Here is a 21,094-nt window from a genome sequence, read left to right on the forward strand (position 1 = left end):
TGCAGAAGTATAGTAACAAAATGTTTTGCACTGAGGTTCAGTTCACTGAGCACTGTATATTATAGAAAACACATGCTTATTTTTACTGCATTCTATCTATTCTCTTTGCCAGTAAAGCCATTAAGGTGATCCAAGAAGTCAAACAGAGAGTTTCTTCCAACAGCATTCTCAGCAGTCTCACAAGATACAGCTGTTGCTGAACAAAAACATTGCAGAATGGAGGTGGCAGAAAACGGATATTTGAACACAGCAAACCACTTGCATTTTTTTTTTTTACAATGCACTTGCCCAGAAGTAGGTTCTAATCTTGCCTAATATGCTAATGCTGAAACTGTAATAAGTGTTTTTTTAAGCAACCAAACCAAACCAAACCAAACCAAACCAAACCAAAGCAAACCAAAGCAAAGCAAAGCAAAGCAAAGCAAAGCAAAGCAAAGCAAAGCAAAGCAAAGCAAAGCAAAGCAAAGCAAAGCAAAGCAAACCAAACCAAACCAAACCACATGAGCACATATTTTTGCTGCCCCTTAGAGATACTGGCCAGCTGCAGATATTTCACGTGAGTATGCTGATCATGCACACTGTCTCAGAGAACAGATACAACCTTGTGCTTCAGTCTGAATCCTGTATTTCTACTAATAAATCTTTATTTTAAAAGTCAGGGAACAAAATTAAATTTCACAGCAAATTGGGAGTAATGTTTACAGCAGGATGTAGCAGCTGAAGGTCAAGAACAGCAGTTTCTGGTGGAAAGCATATTTCCCATTTTTAAAACAATTTATATTATTGGGCAATCCCCCCCATCCTAATCACTCCTCTTATTTTAAAAGTTTTCAATTTAGTTACAAGTTTCTTTAAAGAATTTTGACAACAGAAAAATGTAAGGGGGGGGGGCGCATGCAAAGCTGAGAGGTGCAACGTATTTCACAGTGCATTTTCTTAATGTGTTTCAGGTTAAAAATTCAACCTTGTCAGTGCTGCCATGGTTGCCTGAGCAACAGAACAATAAACTACTATAATATCTGCCACTGGACATCTCAGTTTAGAAAGATGGATGAAAGTTGTGCTATAAGCAAATGTCAGACAGCACCATCTTCATTAGCCATATTTGTGTGGCAAGGGATCCCACTATATATCACGGGTTTGTTTCTTATATTTTATTATTGCTTATGGGTTTTTTTCAAGTATTTATATTTACAGTGTCCTAACCACCAATTCAAAATGAAATCATGAGTATTTAATAGGCACTGAAGTGAAATACTGCTGAGTGAAAATCTCCAGAAAATTTTTTCATTAAAAAGAAAACTTATAATGATGCTCAGATAATCTGCCAGCATGTTCCCCTGCTTCAGTATCAGCAAAGGGCTTATATATATGCTTCAAGGATTTTAGGTATTCTTCACATAGACAATAGCTGACAACTTACCATGTGATGAAGAGATGCTATACACATGTGCGCACACACAACTAGTGTGTGTGTGAGTGTGACTTTAAAGAAAAAAGGGCTTGCTTTTGAATGTTACTTATAAACCAGAAAAATCAAATCGGAAGCAGGGGAGCAGAATAACAAGTTTTCTCTGACACGTGCCTTTCTGGTTTAAGAATAAAAGGCAAAACTGTACGATGGATTGGGTTTCAGAATGGCTTAACAGCTGTGTGTGATCAACATTTTGAGCCATAATTTCCCCCACTTTGTAGAAAACTCCCACCGCACATGATATCCAGATCCATCATAGGAAAAACTATGGAAGGTAAAGAGTCTCATCCAAATGTATTTAGGGAACAGTATGGACATGAAATGGAAACCTTTGCAAAGCAAAGTTTCTGATTTGGCATCACTGGTGGGACAGCTTTAGTACCTGTGCACTAAAGCACTGTAAGCTTGTATGTAAAGCATCCTTGAGGGGATTGAAATGTGATGTGCAATGGAACCAGAAGAGGAAAATGTGAAGAGGAAAGCATACAGGCCACCAGTCTATAGGACAAAAGCTGCTATTTCCACATCCTTGCTTGGACATCAAAAATCCCATGTGAGTGATCAACCAAGCACATTGAAGATTTTAATAAGAGTGTGGTAATCACTGGGATGAGGGGGAAGAGATTGTGCTGTCTTTATCAGAATTAAAGCGTTTCCTAGCTTCTGTAGTACTGGATCATTAAGTACAGAGGAAATTGAAAATCAAATAGTAGAAACACTTTACTAATTTAATAAATCTCAAGTTTGACTCTCAACTAGAAACCTATGCAAAACCTATGAGTTTTGTTTTCAGTGCTTTTGGACAGATTCCTCCCTCTCTCTACAAGTCAAAAGACTTGAGAATGGACACAGCCTATTAATACAAGTATTTCAGCCTGCAGAAACCTTTGGGAAGGGGAAAGACTGTCCTAAATGGGTTGTAGGAATGCTGCTGCCACATACTGATTTCAACGCAGGCTGTCCTTAAGCTTGCCAGTACAAAGATACATGGGCATAAGTTGGCATGGCCGTAGATCTTTCTGCACAGGTCCTAGAGCCTTACTCTTGCCACAGAGATATTAAAATGTTCATATTCATCACCTGGCCCACTTCCTAGCTCACTGTCCATTCATGAAAAAAACACCCCTTTGCCTTTCACAGCTGTGGCCACAGCCAAATGGACCACTTATCAACTGAAGATTCACCTTACATTGCATTGTTTTCATTTCAATTGCTAGGCATTAGAGACATACCCAAAAGGTGTAAAGAGAGGCACTTGCCCCTACAGCCCATCTGCTTTGCAGGATGCAAGTACAAAGGCTTGAAGAACCCATTCAAAAATTAGCTATGCATGGATTCAGAACACAGGATGCTAATATGGGTGGCAAAGTCAAATATTTTCAAATGCCATTAAGTGGAAAAAATCTCGAAAGGACAGCTGAAAGGAAACTGAATAGTGCTGTATTCCCATGGAATGAATCTTTTTCTATTTCAAGAACTTCTATATTCGGAGGTAGTCTTGTTTTATACTAAGGCTGCACAATAGGTTTTGGTTTCAATGTTTTTCCCTACTTCATTTCTCCTGAGAGTTACAAAGAGAGATCCATTGAAAGTGCAAGATACTCTCCTTGGTCTGAAGGGGTGAGGGGATTATATTTAGTCTGTATTGCTAACCTCCTTTTCCACTGCCCACTGATGAAGGTTCACAATCAACCTACTGATTTGTAAAAAAAAAATTTAGAATGGGGATAATAAGAAAAACAAACATAAATAAAGCTTTTGGTTCATCATTATGATTTGGCATACAAAGTTTGAATAACGGCTTACCAAACACATGCAAACATTTTTTGTTTTGTTTTTCATAGAGTGGGGTGGGATAGGAATAGAGAAGCCAATCTTTTTGGAACTATGGAATAAGTATTTAGTATTTTTAAAAAATGTACTTATTGGCTGAGCTGCATGATTGTCAACTAGAAAAGCAGAGTAGCACTTGGAGTGATTATACAGTATATGTATTTGGTTCAAAAAATTGTTAGAAAAAAAGCTTAGAAATTATGAGGCAGCAGAATTGGAGAACATCTTCTGGTGAAACATGTGCTTAAGTTTGCAAGGAGTGAAGCCTGGACTTCTACCTTTGGTTGGAACAGTCTGTCCATAGTACTGCTAAGCAAAGTGCAAGTATTCCTTGAGCTTGGACTGAATTCTTCATTTCCATCGATGCCGTACTAAGGACGATTCATCATTTACAATGTCATTGTCAGAATAATGACGACGACAGCGAGCAGGCAGGAGCAGTAAGACAATGAGCACCAGAAGGACAAGTCCGCAGAAGCTCATCAGTGCATAGGACACAATCCACAACAACGGTTCATGGAAGGATATTGTGGACACACAGGTGCTTGCTACATCCGTAGTTTCAAAAGGACCTTCAATCCCAGATACTGGAGAACCTCCAATTTCTAAAAGAGCACAAAGGAATGAGAGAGAGACAAATATTTAAAAGGTTTACAGCATTTAACTGTTATATGCATATAAATATTTAGGGCTGGGTAACAAAACCATAGTTTGGAACTGCAAGAGTGAGTCCAGACAATTCTCAGGCTTGCAAATTCTGAAGCATTCACTTCCATTTTTAGATTAAACACAGCTTGCTGCATTTTCTGTTCACTGAAATAAGTGAACTTCAAACCATGGCTATGATTGGATGGTCATCTGTCTGCTTAATGAGCAAAGATGTGAAAAAGCTGTGTTACTCTACAAGCAGCCACTCACCCCTTCCTTTGTGAGGTGCAGCCATGAAGCCTCAGTTTGCTATTGTTTTTCTGTTAGTTTCTTGGTTCATATGTATCAATATTAAGCCAATTTAAAACCATTTAAGATCCTGGATGGTTTGGGATAAACCAAAAACCATCAGTTCAGGAAACCACAATTCAGACTTCATGGGTTGTTTTCTGGATCATGGGATGTAGCTGAGTATAGGTGCATGAAGCTCGTTCACATCTCATTTTATTATGCCAAGCTATTGCTGTTTTGAGACAATCACAGTTTCCAGTTTGGCTTGTTTCAACAAACCATAGTTAAGATTAAACACAGTTTAATGTTCAAATGCACTGCTAGAATTTAGTTAATCTAAAGTGGAATTTGAAGCTTCTGATCTCCTTGTGGTTGTGCCAGAGGCAGTTGGAGGCAGGACTGCATAACCCCAACACTATCTGCAGCTAATCTTCGTAACACTAAACCATGGTTTAATATGGAGAGAGCAATCCAAACCTGCCCTTGTACTGGGCTGCAGGCTTGTTTTTAATTGACCAGAGGTGTTCCTCCACTTAGCTCGCCCAGTTGAGCCAGCCTCCCAGCAACCACTCACAAGTGGGAGGCCTGTTGATGGTACTCCTGTCAGCAGAAAGCCCCATGATTGGACATTCCAAGGATGGGCAAGGTGTGGGAAAAAGCCAACCTGGGATCCGCTGGACCCAATCGCTGTGCCATTCTGAACTGAGCCAGATCAATGTGCCAGCCTCGAGCTGATGAAGGGAACAGACCCACCCAATTACGTCCCCCGCCCCCGATCTTCCACAGCTGCTGTTATGAGCAGGCAATCTGTGGACTCTTCTGTTGCCCCACAAAGCCCCGTGAGTGGGTAGGTTTAGGACTACATATGGTGATAACACTTAAAGTTCTCCATTAAATCCAAGCTGAAGGAAGTGTGCATATTGAAGAACAACCAGATAAATATATAAACAAAATCCAGCTACACATTAAATTAAGCCTTTTACTGTACTTTATTTCCCATTTGGTCATACTACTCCCACATGAAAGTCACACGGAATACAAAATTTCATCTTAAAATAAAGTCAAAGTTAACATTCTGTTCTCCTTCTAGCAAAATGAATGATTTCAGGTCCCTGTTACCTCTCCTGTTCTTGTACATCAAAAGGTTTATATTCTTTCTATTGGTTTCCTACTCACCCAACCTCTCCCCTGTCTAGTAATTTATCTGAAATGGGAAGACATTACAGACAGTTTAAGACTATCAAGTAATCTTATTAGAGCTGCAATAAGAGTATTAATAAAACTCTATATTCAAGTACTTCCAAAATACATTTGGGCTTTTCATTCCCAAAAAGCATCTTATTTCAAAAGGGCAATCACATTGATTCATATTTGCTTTACTGAGAAATGTAACAGCATATTTGCTTTATTCAGAAATGTAAAAATTGCTTTTCATTCTATATGTCAAAAATTAATATTCCTTTCCAGAACAAGCCTGTACTAATCTGAGACCATCATGCACATGTGTGTGATCCAGGTTCAGGTATAACCAAGAGGCCTAAGCTGGAATTCAAATAATTATTTTGGGGCTGAAGCCCAACAGGATTCCCACCCCCTTCTGAACAAGAAAGCTCCCTGCACAATGCTAATTTGCATTTGACAATTCCCTCAGTTTCCAAAGTAATTTGTAACAGGGAATAGGAATTGAAGAAAGGCGAGTCCATAGTTCCCTTGGGCACATGGAACTAGTTGCGTGGTTCTTCGGATACCAGCCCAGCTCACTTCTGAAGCTCCTCGGTGGCTTTTGGCAAATAATCTGAATGCCTACCCTACTTTACAAGATTGTCGTGAAGATTAAAACTGCAACCCACACAACAGCGCTAAAAAATAATTTGCAGATTTGCAAACAATGTTCAAAGCATTCGGACAAGGTTTTTTATGCAATTTTTTAAAAGCAGATTGTTAAGCTTATATTGTGAACCACCTGAGATCTTTTGAGGAAGGGTGGTACATAAATCCAATAAATGAAAAAATAAAAATAAAAGATTTCAGGTGCTACCTTAAATTGTTAAGTATATGCTATTCAGAAGTGGTCTCTTACCCGCACAAGTACTTAATGCAAAGCCCACTCTCTTCTGAGCTCTATCAAAGATGACATAGAATCCTTCCATCACTGTCGCGCCAATGACCAGGGCATTGGGAGAAGAGGAGATGCCAAAACGATAACAGCGTAAATTCTGACTAGTCTCAAAAGCAGGCTGAATATAAAGCTGTTTATTTGGAAAGAAAAAAGGACAATTAAGGAGCAGCAATATACCTAAATTTAGAAGATTAGCAGATAAGATCTGAACACACAACAGCAGCCAAATTACAAAGGATGGGATAATGACTCCATTAAACTATAGAAATGCTGGGTTTTAAGTTGCAGCTTGTCCAGAGCTCAAAGTGAATAAACCCTATTTACTTTTCACACAGAAATCTGTATACTTCTTTCCACCATTCCTCACCATCCACAATTGACTTCAGCTGGGGGGTGTGTGTGTGTGTGTGCTCATGACAGCCTCTTGTGCCCTCCTTCCTTCTGCAACTGCTACACAACAGCCCTGAAGTATTGCCAGTTAGGTATTACTATTCAGTGGCTGCCACTGCCACCACCACTACCACCATCTTTTGGTAATCTACAGCCCCACAAACAGGAGTGAAAACTGGAAATATCAAATTAATGTTTAAATCCTGGACCAGCACATCTCACTTCTCCAGCCAATTCCTTGCAAATTTGCTCAGAGTGTAAAGCCAGCTCCCCCCAGTCCTCTGCTTCTCCCTCAGAGTAGGGCAAGTTCCTGGCTTTACCAACTCTGGTCTTAAGACTTCCAATAGTGTGAATTCCAAAGTGATCTAGGCAAGTGGAGATTCCCAAATTCTGAGGGTGGCCATCACACACTTGACTCCACTAGTCCAAATTGTGAAACTTTGTTAAAAATATATAAGGAAGAGGGCAATAAGGTTCAACAGAAATATTAAAAGCAAAAAAGAGCCCATTAACTCCAAAAGCGGACTATGTCAGTCCTAATTACTAACAGCACAATTATCTCAGTCTACCTACAAGTGGACAGGAAGGGTGGTCAACCTCCTGGTGGTGTGGAAGATCTGGCCTGGATCCCTGATGGTTAGAGGGATCAAAATGCCAAGAGCAGCTCAACTTTTAAAAGATCTGTCCCCTCACCTTGGAGGGAGTGACCTTCTGATCAATAAGAGCCAGAGTCAATTTTTCTGAAGTATGTCATATGTCCCAGGTAGGCGTTTTAAGCACCCTTTTGCATTTGGGATATACATGACACCTGGCTTAGAGAAATGGTGGAACCAGGAGAACAGGGTCCTGTGTGACAAGCTTGCATCACACAAATCAACGGCAACAAAGTTGCTGAAATAAGAAAAACAACTGCAATTTTGTGTAGAATATACTCCAAATTAAAAATGATCCGGACTCTACCTATCAATGTGCATGTGCTTTCCTAAAATAGTGTTAACAATATAGGGAAATAAGTTAGACTTCAGAATGCACAATGCCATCAAGGCAAAACCAGGTCCCTATGTTACTTGGCTGCTCATTAAAAGTTTAAGCCTGGAATTACAACTGAAGGCCATTTCAAAGTCACATTTGCTTCATTAAAGCTGCTTGAAAGTACGGGCAAGGAAACACTTAAGCTTACAGAAATATTTCAAGATAATCAGATTTACATGAATAATTTCTGGACTCTCGTCAATCGGCTTCACAATCTTTGCATACTCAGATGATAAAGATCATAATAGCTTCATAAAATATCACTTCATTAATGATCTTGTGGGGGGGAAAGGAATTTTAGTGCTACCTCCCCCCGTGCAAAGAATTAACTAGTTAGTCTAAAAGCAGATTTTCTTATAAATTGGCTAAGACTAGTTGGACTGCATTGTGTTATTCCCACAAACCAAGGTGCTAGTTCAAACATCATGACCCCACCCCACCCCCATGTAGACACTCCAGTAGTGTAAATGTCTGCTGTCAGGATCCTAGCCAGATTGAATTTATTCAGGGGTGCTCCACCTGAGCAATGACTGAAAAGACTTCTACAATGTCTCCATTGTACTGTGGAGAGTGTATTAATTTATGGTCTGTGTGTGTGCTTTGGGAGCTGCACGGCCAGGGAAAAACAATGCTGTCCAGGGTTGTAAAGACTGCAGAGAGAATAATTGGGTGCACTCTTCCCACCTTAGATCAAATCTATGCTGTCAGGTGCCATAAGAAAGCTGCAGAGATAGCGCAGGATAGTACGCACCCTGGAAATGATCTCTTTCAGCTTCTGCCTTCTGGAAGAAGGTATAGGGTTATAAAGACCAGGACTAGCCGCCTGAGAAACAGTTTCTACGCAAATGCAATTCTGGTTCTAAATGCAGCATAAGGAGTCTCTATAGTATATTGTATTTTAAAATGGGGTTTCAAAGTTTTTAGAGGATTTTATGTAGATTTCCAATTTCATTGTTCTGTATGGGACAATGACAATAAAGATATCGTATATATAATGGTCTGTAACACCAGCATGGTGCAAAAAGACTGTCCATGAAAGTCTACTGGCAGTGAGTCTGGCAAGAGACTTGCACATTTCTAAAGAATTATCATGCGTGAACCAGCCACCATTTTTCTGAAAATGTAGAATCACAAAATTCCTTGTGTCATTGTCCCATACAGACCTATTGATTACAATCCAGATTAACAAAAGGTCCCCATTCTTGGATTTTAAACATTTTGATATGTAATGGATGTGCATGGTTCACTATATTGTCATAGCTGATTAAAGGACTCACATGCTCCTTTCGTCTTCTATGTTCTGGACTCCATGGCAGAGTCAGCAAATGTACAGAATGGGAGGGGGTTGTGAATATTCAGTACAATATCTGTATGGAATTTATGCTTCCTTGTACTGTACCCTTGTAGGACCATATCTGGGCAATTGCAAACTCTGGTTTTCCATGTCGACGGTGAACTGACTGCATATGGATTGGGGGCGTGGCATACTGACATAATCCTGTCCTCCCATTCCAACTGGCTGGATATGCTAGCTTACTATTTTAGTGAGTAATAACTATGTCATGTGAACAGAGTTATTGTGTTGCCGCTGAAAAGATCTCTACAAAACGATAAGCAAGCACTGAACTATTAGTGATGAGGAGACCAGCAAGATTCCACCAAAGGGCAGCCAAACTTCTGAGTTAGTGTGGGAAAGAACAGCAGCACTATAAATCCTGTTTTTAAAAAGGCAGTATATACAAATGCCAAAATCTTCAATGAAGTACTCATTAAGTGCTGTACGATCAATGAAATTATTGCTTCTCTTGACGAACACTACAATAAAGGGCTTGTTCAGACCTGTGGAAAGACAGTGATCCTGAATGATCTGCTGGAATTTTCATCTCTCAGATAGATAGATATCTCTGGAAAGAAGGTCCAAGGCTGTTCAGTTTTAGCCCAGCAAGCAAGCTGTACACCATTCCAAAATCCAGGTGAGAATTCTTGAATCTATACAGAAAATGGAGGGGGTGGGGACGTTAGGCTTAATTAATGAGATCCTGTTTTTTTGTCACCTATGAACAGGCACAGTCTTGAGTAGAAGCATTAGCAAAATTCCTGAAAAAGAAGCAGCTGGGAGCATGTGATCCTGGTTTCAAAGGGCAGTGGCAAATCACACTGGAAGTGGGAAAAGTATGCAAGTGATACAAGAACTAGGAAGAGTCCATCGTATCATGACCCCTGAACAATAACTAGCCTTGATTCTGTTCGCTACCTTGCTGATTAAAATCTCAAGCTTTTGAAGATCAAAATGTCTTATTTTATTGGACTGATAATTAACCCTGTCAGCCCTTTCTTTCATTTCACCTCTACTGAATTAGCATCAGATTGAACTTTGGAGTTCCTTACACACTTACTTGGGAGAAAGCTTTCAAAAGAACTGAGTAGACATGTGTTAGCATGAACCATTTATTTCATGTGCAATAAGAACATATTCAAGAAAATAAATATGCAAGAACATAAATCTATATAACAACCCATGCAAGTCAGGCTAACTTTCTTTCCCACATTTACAGTTTTTGAGAGGCACATAATACACCAATGCAAATATACAAATGCAGGATAGGGCAAATACACTTCCTTAAGCAGAGTCTTTGTGCTCAGTGTTTGCTTTCTGAGGCAGCTGAAGCTCTTATCACCTTGTCATTAGCAAACATTCCCACCAAAACAAATATGGTTTGAGTGAAGAAGAAAAGGTCAACTCCACAGTCCTATTGTTGAGCGTGTACATTGATACTGAGCACTTTATTAACAAGCTGTCAGACATTTCAGACAAAAAAAGGATATGCTTGCACAAAACCACCACCCTATTCTCATACAAGGGATGTCTTCAGCTGCTCCCTTCCCAAAACACATTTGCTAAGCTGCTACCATCAGCTGCTTCAACTCTATTCATTGACTCTGCAACAGACTGTAATGCACAATCTCCAAAGACACTGTCCTCTCTGGTGTGTGTGTGTGTGTGTGTGTGTGTGTGCATGCATGCGCGTGGATGTGTTAAAGATATGCAAAAACAAGAGAGAGCCTGTCCTTGTTTACATTTTGTAAACAATAAAGTGAGCCTCACCAGCACATGGCATGTCAGGATGTGTCCTATATGACAGCTTAGTGTTCATGAATTTATATGCCAACAGGACAACTCCCAAATATTTAAATTCTAGAGACCCTGGGGAATGCAAGACATAGCACAGGAGAATGACAACTCCAGCAACTGACGCTGAAAAGGCAGCAGCAGGGACAGTGATTGACAAGAGAAACATATCTGAAAATGAGGACTCTCTCTGGTAAACAGGGACAGAAGAACATTACTATTTCAAAAAGAAAAAACAGGAGAGAGAAGCTACTGCCCCTGAAATGAAGTCTCCCTAAATAACCTGGAGCCAATATTAATGTCATTTCAGGAATAGATGAACTTTCCTTTTCTCCTAGGCTTTTAGAAGGACTTTTTTTTTTTTAAAAAAAGTAGTGTAATAGCCAACGTTAGTCATATTTACAGTAATGATTACAGTAGATCCACTGAAATCAACAAGCTTAGGTATGACTAACACTCAATATCACACAAAAAAGGTTTAAAAAAATCCTGCGCCCTGTAAAGTGATGCTTGGTTCTTATGTTTATTTTGTTTTATTATTACATTGGATGTTTTCATATCATATTATTTAACACCTAGAAGTGACAGGATATGATGATTAACAAATTGAAATAGCAGTCCTAAGTCATTGTATAATGTTACCCCTAGTTTCTACTACATTTCCCCCAAATTGCATTAGAGCCCCCCCCCCTCCGATAATATATCAGTAGTGGAGCAATTTTGCAAATATTATTATCCATATCCATCATTGGATCCAGATCTAGCCATCCTTACTGCAGATGCACAAAAATCATGTAAAAATCTGCCAGTTTCCTACTTTCGTTATTTGTTAAGTGAGAAAAAGCCAAATTGGTGAATAGGTTTACCTGGAGTCATACGGCTAGTTTCACACTGAGCAATTCAACCTACAAGTGGTGCTGAAATGTTCTGTCAGAGATTAGAAGAATTTAGATAGGCTCTTCTGACATAAGATCAAAGCACAGCCTCCATTCATTATTTCTGGGCTCAGTTCCTTCCTTCTCTTTCTTTTCATTTAAGAAAACAGCCAGTGGGGGAGTCTAGTCTCAAGGGAGGCAGACAGCTTTTCACTTCCTAGTGCACGTGCTACTGCTCCTTTTCCGTGTAGGACTAAAAGATATTGCCCCATGCATTCAGTGCCAAGATGGCATTCAAGTGCAGAGGGCAGCCCTTCCCAGTGACAATGTCTCCTCCCTCCCATCACTCATCTCTCTGCCTTCACAGCTACTGGACATTTCCCTGCTTTATGCTTTTACGAAGAAAAGAAGCTCTGATCCATAGAATATGAAACCTGTAGTTTATCCGTCCTGATTCTGGTTTACTTTCTTGCTATTGATCAGAGAGGAGAAGGAGAAAATATGTTTCCACCTTCCTCCCCTCTATTTATTTAATGTGCAGTTTAATTCCTTCCTAATATATAACAGGGAATGAGAAACCTATGGCTCTTTAGATGTGGTTGGAATACAACTCCCATAATTCCCAACTGTTGGCCATGTTGGCTGTGGCTGATGCAAGATGGAGTCTAACAACATGTGGATGACCTCAGCTTCCACACCTCTGAAATACAGAATACACACTATATTTTGACAAACTACTTAGCTTCTGCCGTAGCACAATGTGCACCGTGTGTATCAATTGGGGGGGGGGGGAGAGGGGCTCACATGTGAGTGGACTTTCCTTGTGGCAGAGGTTTAGAGCCAGAGCCTGGGTCATAATTTTGGATTCTGACAAATACACCAATATAACAAACACACACACTTTTTTGGGTAGATACAATCCACACACTGGGCCTTAAGCCACACATAGATAAAAACCCATTAGAGCAAACAAGATTGTTCACTGTCACAGTGTCTCTTTTTAAGAGAACAATAGCCTGTGTTGCAAGGCAAAAGAGCACTTATTTTGGGAATGGCTGCCAACAAAGCCATTAGGTTTTAGCCCAAACACCACAAAGTTTGGAGAAGGACAGAATGCTTCTACTCTGTAAATACATTAGAGTCAAACAAAATCATGCCATTTTTAAAATGGTGATTAAAAATTAGTTACACTTCCTCCGCTAAGAAGTCTCCTCCACCTGTGATGGAAAAAGGTGGCTTAGTGGCATCCCCCATTGAGAAATACTGTCCTAAGACAGCTATTTAAAACAGTTCCTTTAAGGAACAATGTGTCTCATGAGCTGGAACTTACCAAGGATTTCTGTATAATTGCTCCCACAACAGCACTGAAGACTTTTTCTGGCAGGCGCAGGAGTGTGGTGCCGCTGTCTACAATGGCTTTATCCGAGTTGTACTAAACAGGGGAAAGGGGAACGAAGACATCAACATGCTGTAGCAGCAAACTGCAATGGAAAGTCAATAAAAGCCGCTCCTTCTGGTGGTGCGATGGCAGAGCATAGGGCCCTCTGTGATGTCAGCTCCTCTCTGCACGCCTCCTCCAAATCCCCATTACAGAGGCAGTGACATTTCTCAGCTGCCTTGAGCCCACGCAGGATTCCCCCAGCATAGCCTAAGCAGAAGTTTAATGGGAAAGCCAGCTCTGACCCCAGGCTCAATTGGTCCTGTGAGATGTATTGTCTGTTGGACAGGATTACACACACCATACGTCACAGAAGAGTCTCAGCTGACAACCTGAATTTGAACAAGAGGGAACTATTTCCATGTCTAAACTGGATAACTTTGTAGCAGGTTTGGACAGATTTCAAAGTTGCAGGAGCTTACCTGCCTTGGAACCCCAAGTTCCAACTCTGGAACTGGGCAAAAAAATAGCTCTGGTGTGTGGGCGTGGGTGTGTAGCCTGTTGGATGATTTCCATACATATCTGAATTATGATACATTAGGGGTTGTAGCACTAAATTCTAAAAATTGGAGAAGAACTGCACAAGGTCAGAGGGACGCAGAGGCAGAAAGACGAGCAGTTAGCACAAGGAGCCAGCCACTTAATCCATGGAAGATAAATATACACATATATAATAAAACATGTCACCAGGGCCATCTTAAGCATATCCGGCGCCGTGGTGCAAAGATTCCTCCGGCACCCCATCCCACCCCATTCCCCAACGCTGTCAACCTTTTCCCAAGCCTCTACAGGGAATCGTTTTCCTCCGCCCTGCTGCAACGCGTCAGTAAACCCAATGGGAAAGATGGCTCTGCATGTCACATTTGTAAGACAGTAAGACTAACAGCCCAGTCTCATGCCGGTTTACTCAGAAACAAGTCTTAATCAACTTCAGTGGGGCTCCCCCCCCCCAGTATCTATGTATATATGATTAATTATATTTCTAATCCATGTTGCTATTGTTGCTATGATTGCTTTTAGTACCCACTCTTCAGTTGGGCAGGTTACAGCAATGTAAAACATGATAGAAACATGATAGAAAATGATTTCAACCTTAGACGTTAAAAAACAACCACAGTTACTAAGAAGCTGAGTCTCACCATCTAGGAGCACAAAGATTATTTTGCAAAAAAAAATAGGGTTCTTTACAATATGAGGGAAAGGGGGTAAATCTTTACTTTTCTATCTTTAGTTAGCAATAAAAATTGGCCAGACTGGTCAGTTTGAGGGAGAACTGCATGTAGCAGATAAACCTGCACACCCTCCAACATTTCACAGGCAAGACTAGGGATGCCAGAGTACATGACAACTCATGAAAGGATCATGGGAAAAGTCCAGTAGAAAAGAGATCTGGGGAAGAGAAACTGAGGCTAGCAGATGCTTGCAAATGAAAAAAAAGGCTGGCATCTGCAACAGTGTTTTTCCTCCCATCTACACACTCTAACTTAAATTTGTATGCTCTGAAATAAATTCCTTTTCAACACAACTGAAGTATATTTAGGATTCAACACTAATCCAATTGTTCTCCACATTTGCTGATTAGCATCTTACACTAGATTTTTGGAATGCGGAGGGTGGTTACCCTCTATACATTAATGGACCACAACTCCCACCCTCCCTAACTATTGGCCATGATGGTTGCGATTGGTGGGAGCTGGAGTCTAAGAACATTTCAAGGGCTCTTGCACTCACCAACCCAGAGCTTCTCTCTCCCTTGCTGACACTCTGCTCCCAGTTTCAGCAAGGGGAAGCCATCACAGCTATGAGGGTAGGGAAGTGGCAGCACCGCCACGACATGCAGTCTGACTAACACCATATTGGCCACCCCTGAATGAAGAAAGATTAAATTGTGCTTCCTTGCTATAAATACCTCTTTACAGTCCAAGTTAAGGTTCTCGCCTCCAACTTCCAATTTGAGTATTTCAACCTGATAATACCACTCTTTCTCAACAGGTGTGTACCAGATTTCCCCCTTGTATAGGCTTGGTTCAATTCCACCCAGGACCTGAAAAGGAAACGGTGGTTGCCGCACAATCAAACACACGACAGTAAAGATATAGAGCATGCATGTCCCCCTGTCAGATGGTGCTCAGGGGACTTATGTTGTATTTACACGCATTTTAAACCCACTTGTTTAACATATGCATCTAACATATGCATTGCAGACCCAGTCAGGTTTTTTTTTAGTAAAACTAAATTAAAGCAGTTAAAAAAAATATTTTAATCAGAACATGGCTAGTCTTCTGCTCAGACGTAAGACTGTGTCTTAAGATACATGGGAGAATAGAATTATAGAAGGCATAATTTCAGGTATTACCGGTTATGAGTAATAAACCCAGGGAGGTCAGACATTCTCTATGTCACAAATGCTATTAAAATGACTGAGATGCTTTATGTTTGTTTACCTCTCTCTCTCTTTCTAAAGAGCAAGTCACAGACAGTTTTTAAATAACAGGGAAACGTTGAAATAAAAAAATTGCCTAGTAGCACCTTAGTGACAAACTAAGTATAAGCTTTCGTGTGCACGCACACTTCTTCAGAAAAGTTCTCATCTTTGTACATTGACTAAGCTTTTAACAATATTTCATTGTTAAGCTATTTGGAATAAAGGCTGGCAACAGGAAATAAAAAAAAAAAAGACAGGAGGAGAAACACAATGCAAGAATTAGGGCAACTATGATGCAGTTTTATCACATCTCCCCCTTGTTAAGGTCAGGTAGCAATTATGGGGGAGGAGGCTGGGCATGGGCATAGAGCAAGTGCAGATTAGCATGTGTACATTTGTGACCTCCCCTCTCAAATGGTTTTGCCCCATGGTTTAAAATATTGACCCAAACAGTATATCCATACACTAGGCATTTTCATTTAGGAAAACTAGTGGCCCAAGTAACTCTGAGCAGAGCAGAGACTGCTTGTTAAACTTGAACTTTATGGGAAGAAAAACCATGAACAGCTGAGATATCACAAAATATATGGGGGGGGGGGAGAAGGCCTCACTGATTTTAATGGCTGGGTCACGTTTTCTTACAGAGCTATCCAATGTACACTTACTTGGGGGTGGGCCCCACTGAATGCACCAGGACCCATCTGGGTAAGCATGTATAGAATGGCACTTTTTGTGCTTCTCTTACAAAACAAATTCTATATAGAATGCTGAATGTCAACTGTGAGGGGCAGGAATGGACAAAAATAAAGCATGCAAAGACAAACAAGCACTTCTTAATCCACTTTAGCTAGAAGAAAAAGAGGGGCAACACAGTTTCTTTTAGGATACACAGAATGAATGTGTGTGTGTGTGTGTGTGTGTGTGTGTGTGTGTGTGTATATATATATATATGACACCAGAAATGTATACCCGTTGATATGGACGTTACAATGAAACCAACAGAACTTTGCTTACATGTTGCTTGGATCATAAAATCTATGTTCACACATAATACAAAAATAGGAAACTCCCAACATGAGTGAAGGGTGTAAAGGTGCACAGTCTTTTCTGTGGGGCTCTGATCATTCTGGGTTGAATGGGAAAGTCTATTACTACACATTCAGGTGAATGTTCTTAGAAGGTTTATGTGGGGGATTCCAAGCACTGCTTGGAATCCCCCACACTTAGAAGCACCCTTCAGACATTCCCACTCAGTGTGAGAAGGTAAGGGCTGGGGCTAGAGTGCATGGTCAGGGTGCATAGCCTTTCTTCTCCCTATAACACCTGAATAAGGCTGCACCATCCAAAGTTCTGGATGCTGATTTTACTTATCATACTGTTAGGACAATAGAGCAGATCTTCAAATCCCCACAGGCAGATTTTTTTATTCACTATTGGAAAAATCAGTAAAATAAACTTAATGTGGATAAGTATGAGAAATTTATGCATGCTTCTCTAATTTTAATAGTCTAAATGGAAAATTGAGTAAGCCACTCTAAATCTGTTTTGCCTTCTAATGGATATGGTAATTAAAAGCATAATGCAATGAAAAGGGCTGAATTCCAAGTAAACAGGTTTAAATTCACCGCATTACAAAAGTGGTAAAAAGTCACCAATATTTTCTGTTTCAGGTTGGCAGATACCCACAAGACTACCTCCATTGGTACCAGTTCCAGTAACTGGCAATCCAGCTCCACACATCTGTAAGGAAAATATATTGGGGATCTTTGCTTGATTCACAAGGGAATCAAAAAATGTCTCCACAGAACTTGAGGGCTGCAGCAAAAACAAAACAAAGTGTTAACTATGTATAAATCAGGTGTCTGTTCACACGTATACCCCCCCTCAGAAAGCATTTTTCTCTCCAATGCCTTCCATATGGAACCCATGTGAATCATTTTGCTGGTTAAAATGGTTAAATCGTTTACATGTAAATTAATCATGCTGACAGAGATGTTATAATAAACCAATCTTTAATCTAATGATCCATCTGTAGATGTCTGTCAGATGTTACACCAGATCTAAATCTCTCTACATGTGATGGGATTAAGAGTGTGCCTTACACCTCCTCACTTAACATGCCTGCCTCACCTCCAACACCACCAGGACAGTGTTTCTCTCATATATATATTCCAATGCATGCATGCTTATTTTACATGTTAAATTTCCTAGCTAATATCTAGAAATTGCCCATGAATTCTGAACCAGTATTACTATTTTGCAAGTAAGAGCATATGGTTGGGTATAGGAATGAGACTGGCTTCAGTGTCCTTCACATAGTCTTGGACAGAATTATTGCAGTATACAGCCGTACCTTGGACTCCAAACGCCTTGCGAGTCAAACGTTTTGGCTCCTGAATGCCGCAAACTCGGAAGGGAGTGTTCCGGTTTGCAAACGTTCTTTGGAACCCAAATGTCCGACTTGACTTCTGTGGCTTCCGATTGGCTGCAGGAGCTTCCTGCAGCCAATCGGAAGCTGTGCCTTGGTTTCTGAATGTTTCGGAAGTCATATGGACTTCCAGAATGGATTCCATTCAATTTCCTGATGGTTATGTACTCCCTCCAGTGTCCAGAGGCAGTTGCTGGGATTCACAGGTGGGCAGTGCTGCTGCTGCAACCATGCCCTGCTTACAGGCTTCCCCCAGGTACCTGGCCGGCCATTGTGAGAACGGGATGGTAGCCTAGCAGGATCACCATATGCTCTTAATGTACGAGTCGGTAGGTAAGCACTCAAATTACCTTAGCCAAGGCATCATAGGCAAGTCCAAGGATCCCATGCCATTGAACACCTTTCAAAAAGAAATTCTCTGACTCAGAGATGGTTACAATGTTGATGGTAAAAGTGCCGTTGATTCCTTTAGGGATGGTAACAACATCTGTGCCGAGAGTCCCTATCCAGCTTCCTTGGGTATATTTAACAGAGACCACAGTGCCCAGTAACTTATATGTGCTTGATCTAAGAAAGGAAGAAAGGGGCACTGAAAACTTACAAAGCAATGCTGTATTGTGCTACATGCTATAAATTATCATCTTACGTGAAATATTTATATGATTTGAAGAGAAACCATGGGCTTCATCCAAATTCTGCAACAGGGAAAAGTGAATGATGTATAAATCATGAAAACTCAAAAAAATTGCACCTTTCCCTCCACATATTCCAAAATGTCACATCAACCAGAGCAATTCCTCCCCATTTCAACTTTCCACTTAAATGTAGTGTACGTTTTTGTGTTTACAGTATAAAACCACCCTGTGATCTTCAGATGAAGGGCAGTTTATAAATTGAATGAATGAATGAATGAATGAATAATATTTTGATCTACTAAAAAGACAAAAGAGACTAATGGTTGATTTCAATTATGAGCTTATGACAAAATGTAAACTATATTCATTTTCTTCTAAAATATCTCTTTGCAGAAAATGTCATATATGGCCTCCATTTCCTACATATAATTATGGAATCAAATGTCTATTAGATATACCATAACAATATAAGGATGACCAATTGCTAGATGGTCTGAGAAGTCTATTAGACACTAGTCTAAAAACAGAAGAAGGCAGCCGACACTCCATCTATGGGATAATTTTTTTCTCAATACTATTTGCGTTAGTGCAGAACATGGCAGCACCACAATTTTAACTGGTTTTGCTGTATTTTTGCTCTAATGTATTTCAGGATTTCCTTTGACAAAAATTAGATCTTTATCTAATTATTTACTATAATTTCAATTATACCACCAATAGCTCCCTTGAGCTTCGATAATCAATGCAAAAATAACAGTTGCTCTGGGACTTTTCAACCAGCTATAATCCATTGAAATATTCATTCATTGTTGTAATAGCAATTTCATACTGCAATTTTACAACTTGTCTGTATCTTTCTTTAAGTTTATTAAATACATACATGTGTCTAGTAAATAGCATGTATAAACTACAGAACAACTATTGGCACACTATTATTTTATATCTGTGTGTGTGTGTGTGAAAAATAAAGATACAGTACATGGCTGTATTCAACAAAATCATTGCACTAGCAGAAGCCTGTGTAATTATTCACCCCAAGTAATTATTCACCCCCATCTTCCCCTTCACATCCACTCCAAATGGGCTCTTGAGGGGCAGGAGAACCTCCAGAACAGTGCATGCGGGAAAGTGGGAGATTGTTCCATTGGACGAGCAGAAAAGTTTGCACTGACAGAGCAGTCTCCTTAGTGCTATGTTGAATAAAACTCCAGGTCTTTAATTCTGCCACATCAACAGACCCTGCTTAATGGAAACCCGACTGGCTCAATGCAGCAACAGTTATGGCACTAAGCAGCTCAGTGATAAAACTGACATGAACTCCATTGCACTCTTATCATCTGATTTCAAAAGGCTGATCAATACATTATTGTGATATTCCAATAACATTTGGCAGCACGGACACACTTGTTGCTCAGTCAGTGACATAGTTCCTTTAGATGCAAATATCTTTTTGCCAAAAGGGAAGGGCAATGTTGGACATGTGAGCCACTTATGAGGTTCTGACACACATAATACATCATTAGGGCGTGTGTGTGTGAAACCGCACAAGGATACAGCTCTGCAAATATGGAGATGCAGCCCTCCACATTAACTATGGTAAAACAAGGAAAACATTTTATCTGTGTTCCTACCTGAGAACTAATCACGTAATTCAAAACTATGTTTTTTTCCAGTGTTATTTTTGGAGTACTTTTTTGTCAATAGAAATATTGTCAAGACGGAGAGCAATACACTTACACTTTTGTGTTGAAGTAGGAGGTCAGATCTGCATTTGGTACTCCTGCAACAGCAAAATTGCTACTTCCAGTGTCAACCAAAATATTTAGCTGCATAAAAGAAAAATAATTATTCATGTCAATTACAATATATAGAAAAACTTGGACATAATTTTAGCCTGCTTTCCTACTCAAGCTCTAACTATGTAAATCAAAACCATGATTATTATTTTTTCAACATTATGTTTTGATAACTTTTTTTGTGTGGTGAAAGTATTCTCAGATCTTTAAAAACTGATAGTGTTAAGACTTTTAAAGCATGATTCTGTAATGTCAGTCCCCTCAGATCTATAAACAGATGCCTAGGATCCCACCATGACACATCTTTTCTCATGTATCTATTTTAGTTTTATACATATATCCATTTGCAGTTTATTTATAAAAACAGGAATGAAGTGGCCATGAGCTGGTATTGAGAAAACTAATCTTTTCTGAAGTAGCAACATGAGAGATTTGAGGCTGAAGTACAGGTTAGAGAAAGGAAGTGTAGGGAAATAAGCAGGAAGTTGAAGGAAGCAGGAGAAGTGGAGCAATGATTTTCATTTAATCTGAAAATTAGAAATATTTTTTAAGAGGATCGTAATCTTTGCCAATAGCTTGC

The 21,094-nt window shown here is 39.9% G+C and overlaps 1 protein-coding gene and 1 long non-coding RNA gene across 3 annotated transcripts in view; both read right to left on the minus strand.

Annotated features, from left to right (window-relative positions):
* Window positions 1–21,094, minus strand: part of LOC310842672 — a 461,768-nt gene that overhangs the window by 43,858 nt on the left and 396,816 nt on the right. The window lies entirely within an intron of this gene.
* BACE2 (beta-secretase 2) overlaps window positions 627–21,094 on the minus strand; it is a 39,198-nt gene continuing 18,730 nt past the window's right edge. Inside the window, exons 2-9 of the mRNA XM_083734890.1 lie at window positions 20,456–20,544; window positions 18,434–18,650; window positions 17,342–17,470; window positions 15,140–15,274; window positions 13,123–13,224; window positions 9,627–9,776; window positions 6,327–6,495; window positions 627–3,912 (exon numbers count right to left, since the gene is read on the minus strand). Of these exons, the coding sequence (XP_083591016.1) occupies window positions 3,659–3,912; window positions 6,327–6,495; window positions 9,627–9,776; window positions 13,123–13,224; window positions 15,140–15,274; window positions 17,342–17,470; window positions 18,434–18,650; window positions 20,456–20,544 (1,245 nt within the window). The 3' untranslated portion in view covers window positions 627–3,658. The remainder of the gene's footprint in view (window positions 3,913–6,326; window positions 6,496–9,626; window positions 9,777–13,122; window positions 13,225–15,139; window positions 15,275–17,341; window positions 17,471–18,433; window positions 18,651–20,455; window positions 20,545–21,094) is intronic.

Source organism: Podarcis gaigeae (genome assembly GCF_964106915.1).
Source record: "Podarcis gaigeae genome assembly, chromosome: 4".
In the NCBI taxonomy this organism is placed as follows: Eukaryota; Metazoa; Chordata; class Lepidosauria; order Squamata; family Lacertidae; genus Podarcis; species Podarcis gaigeae.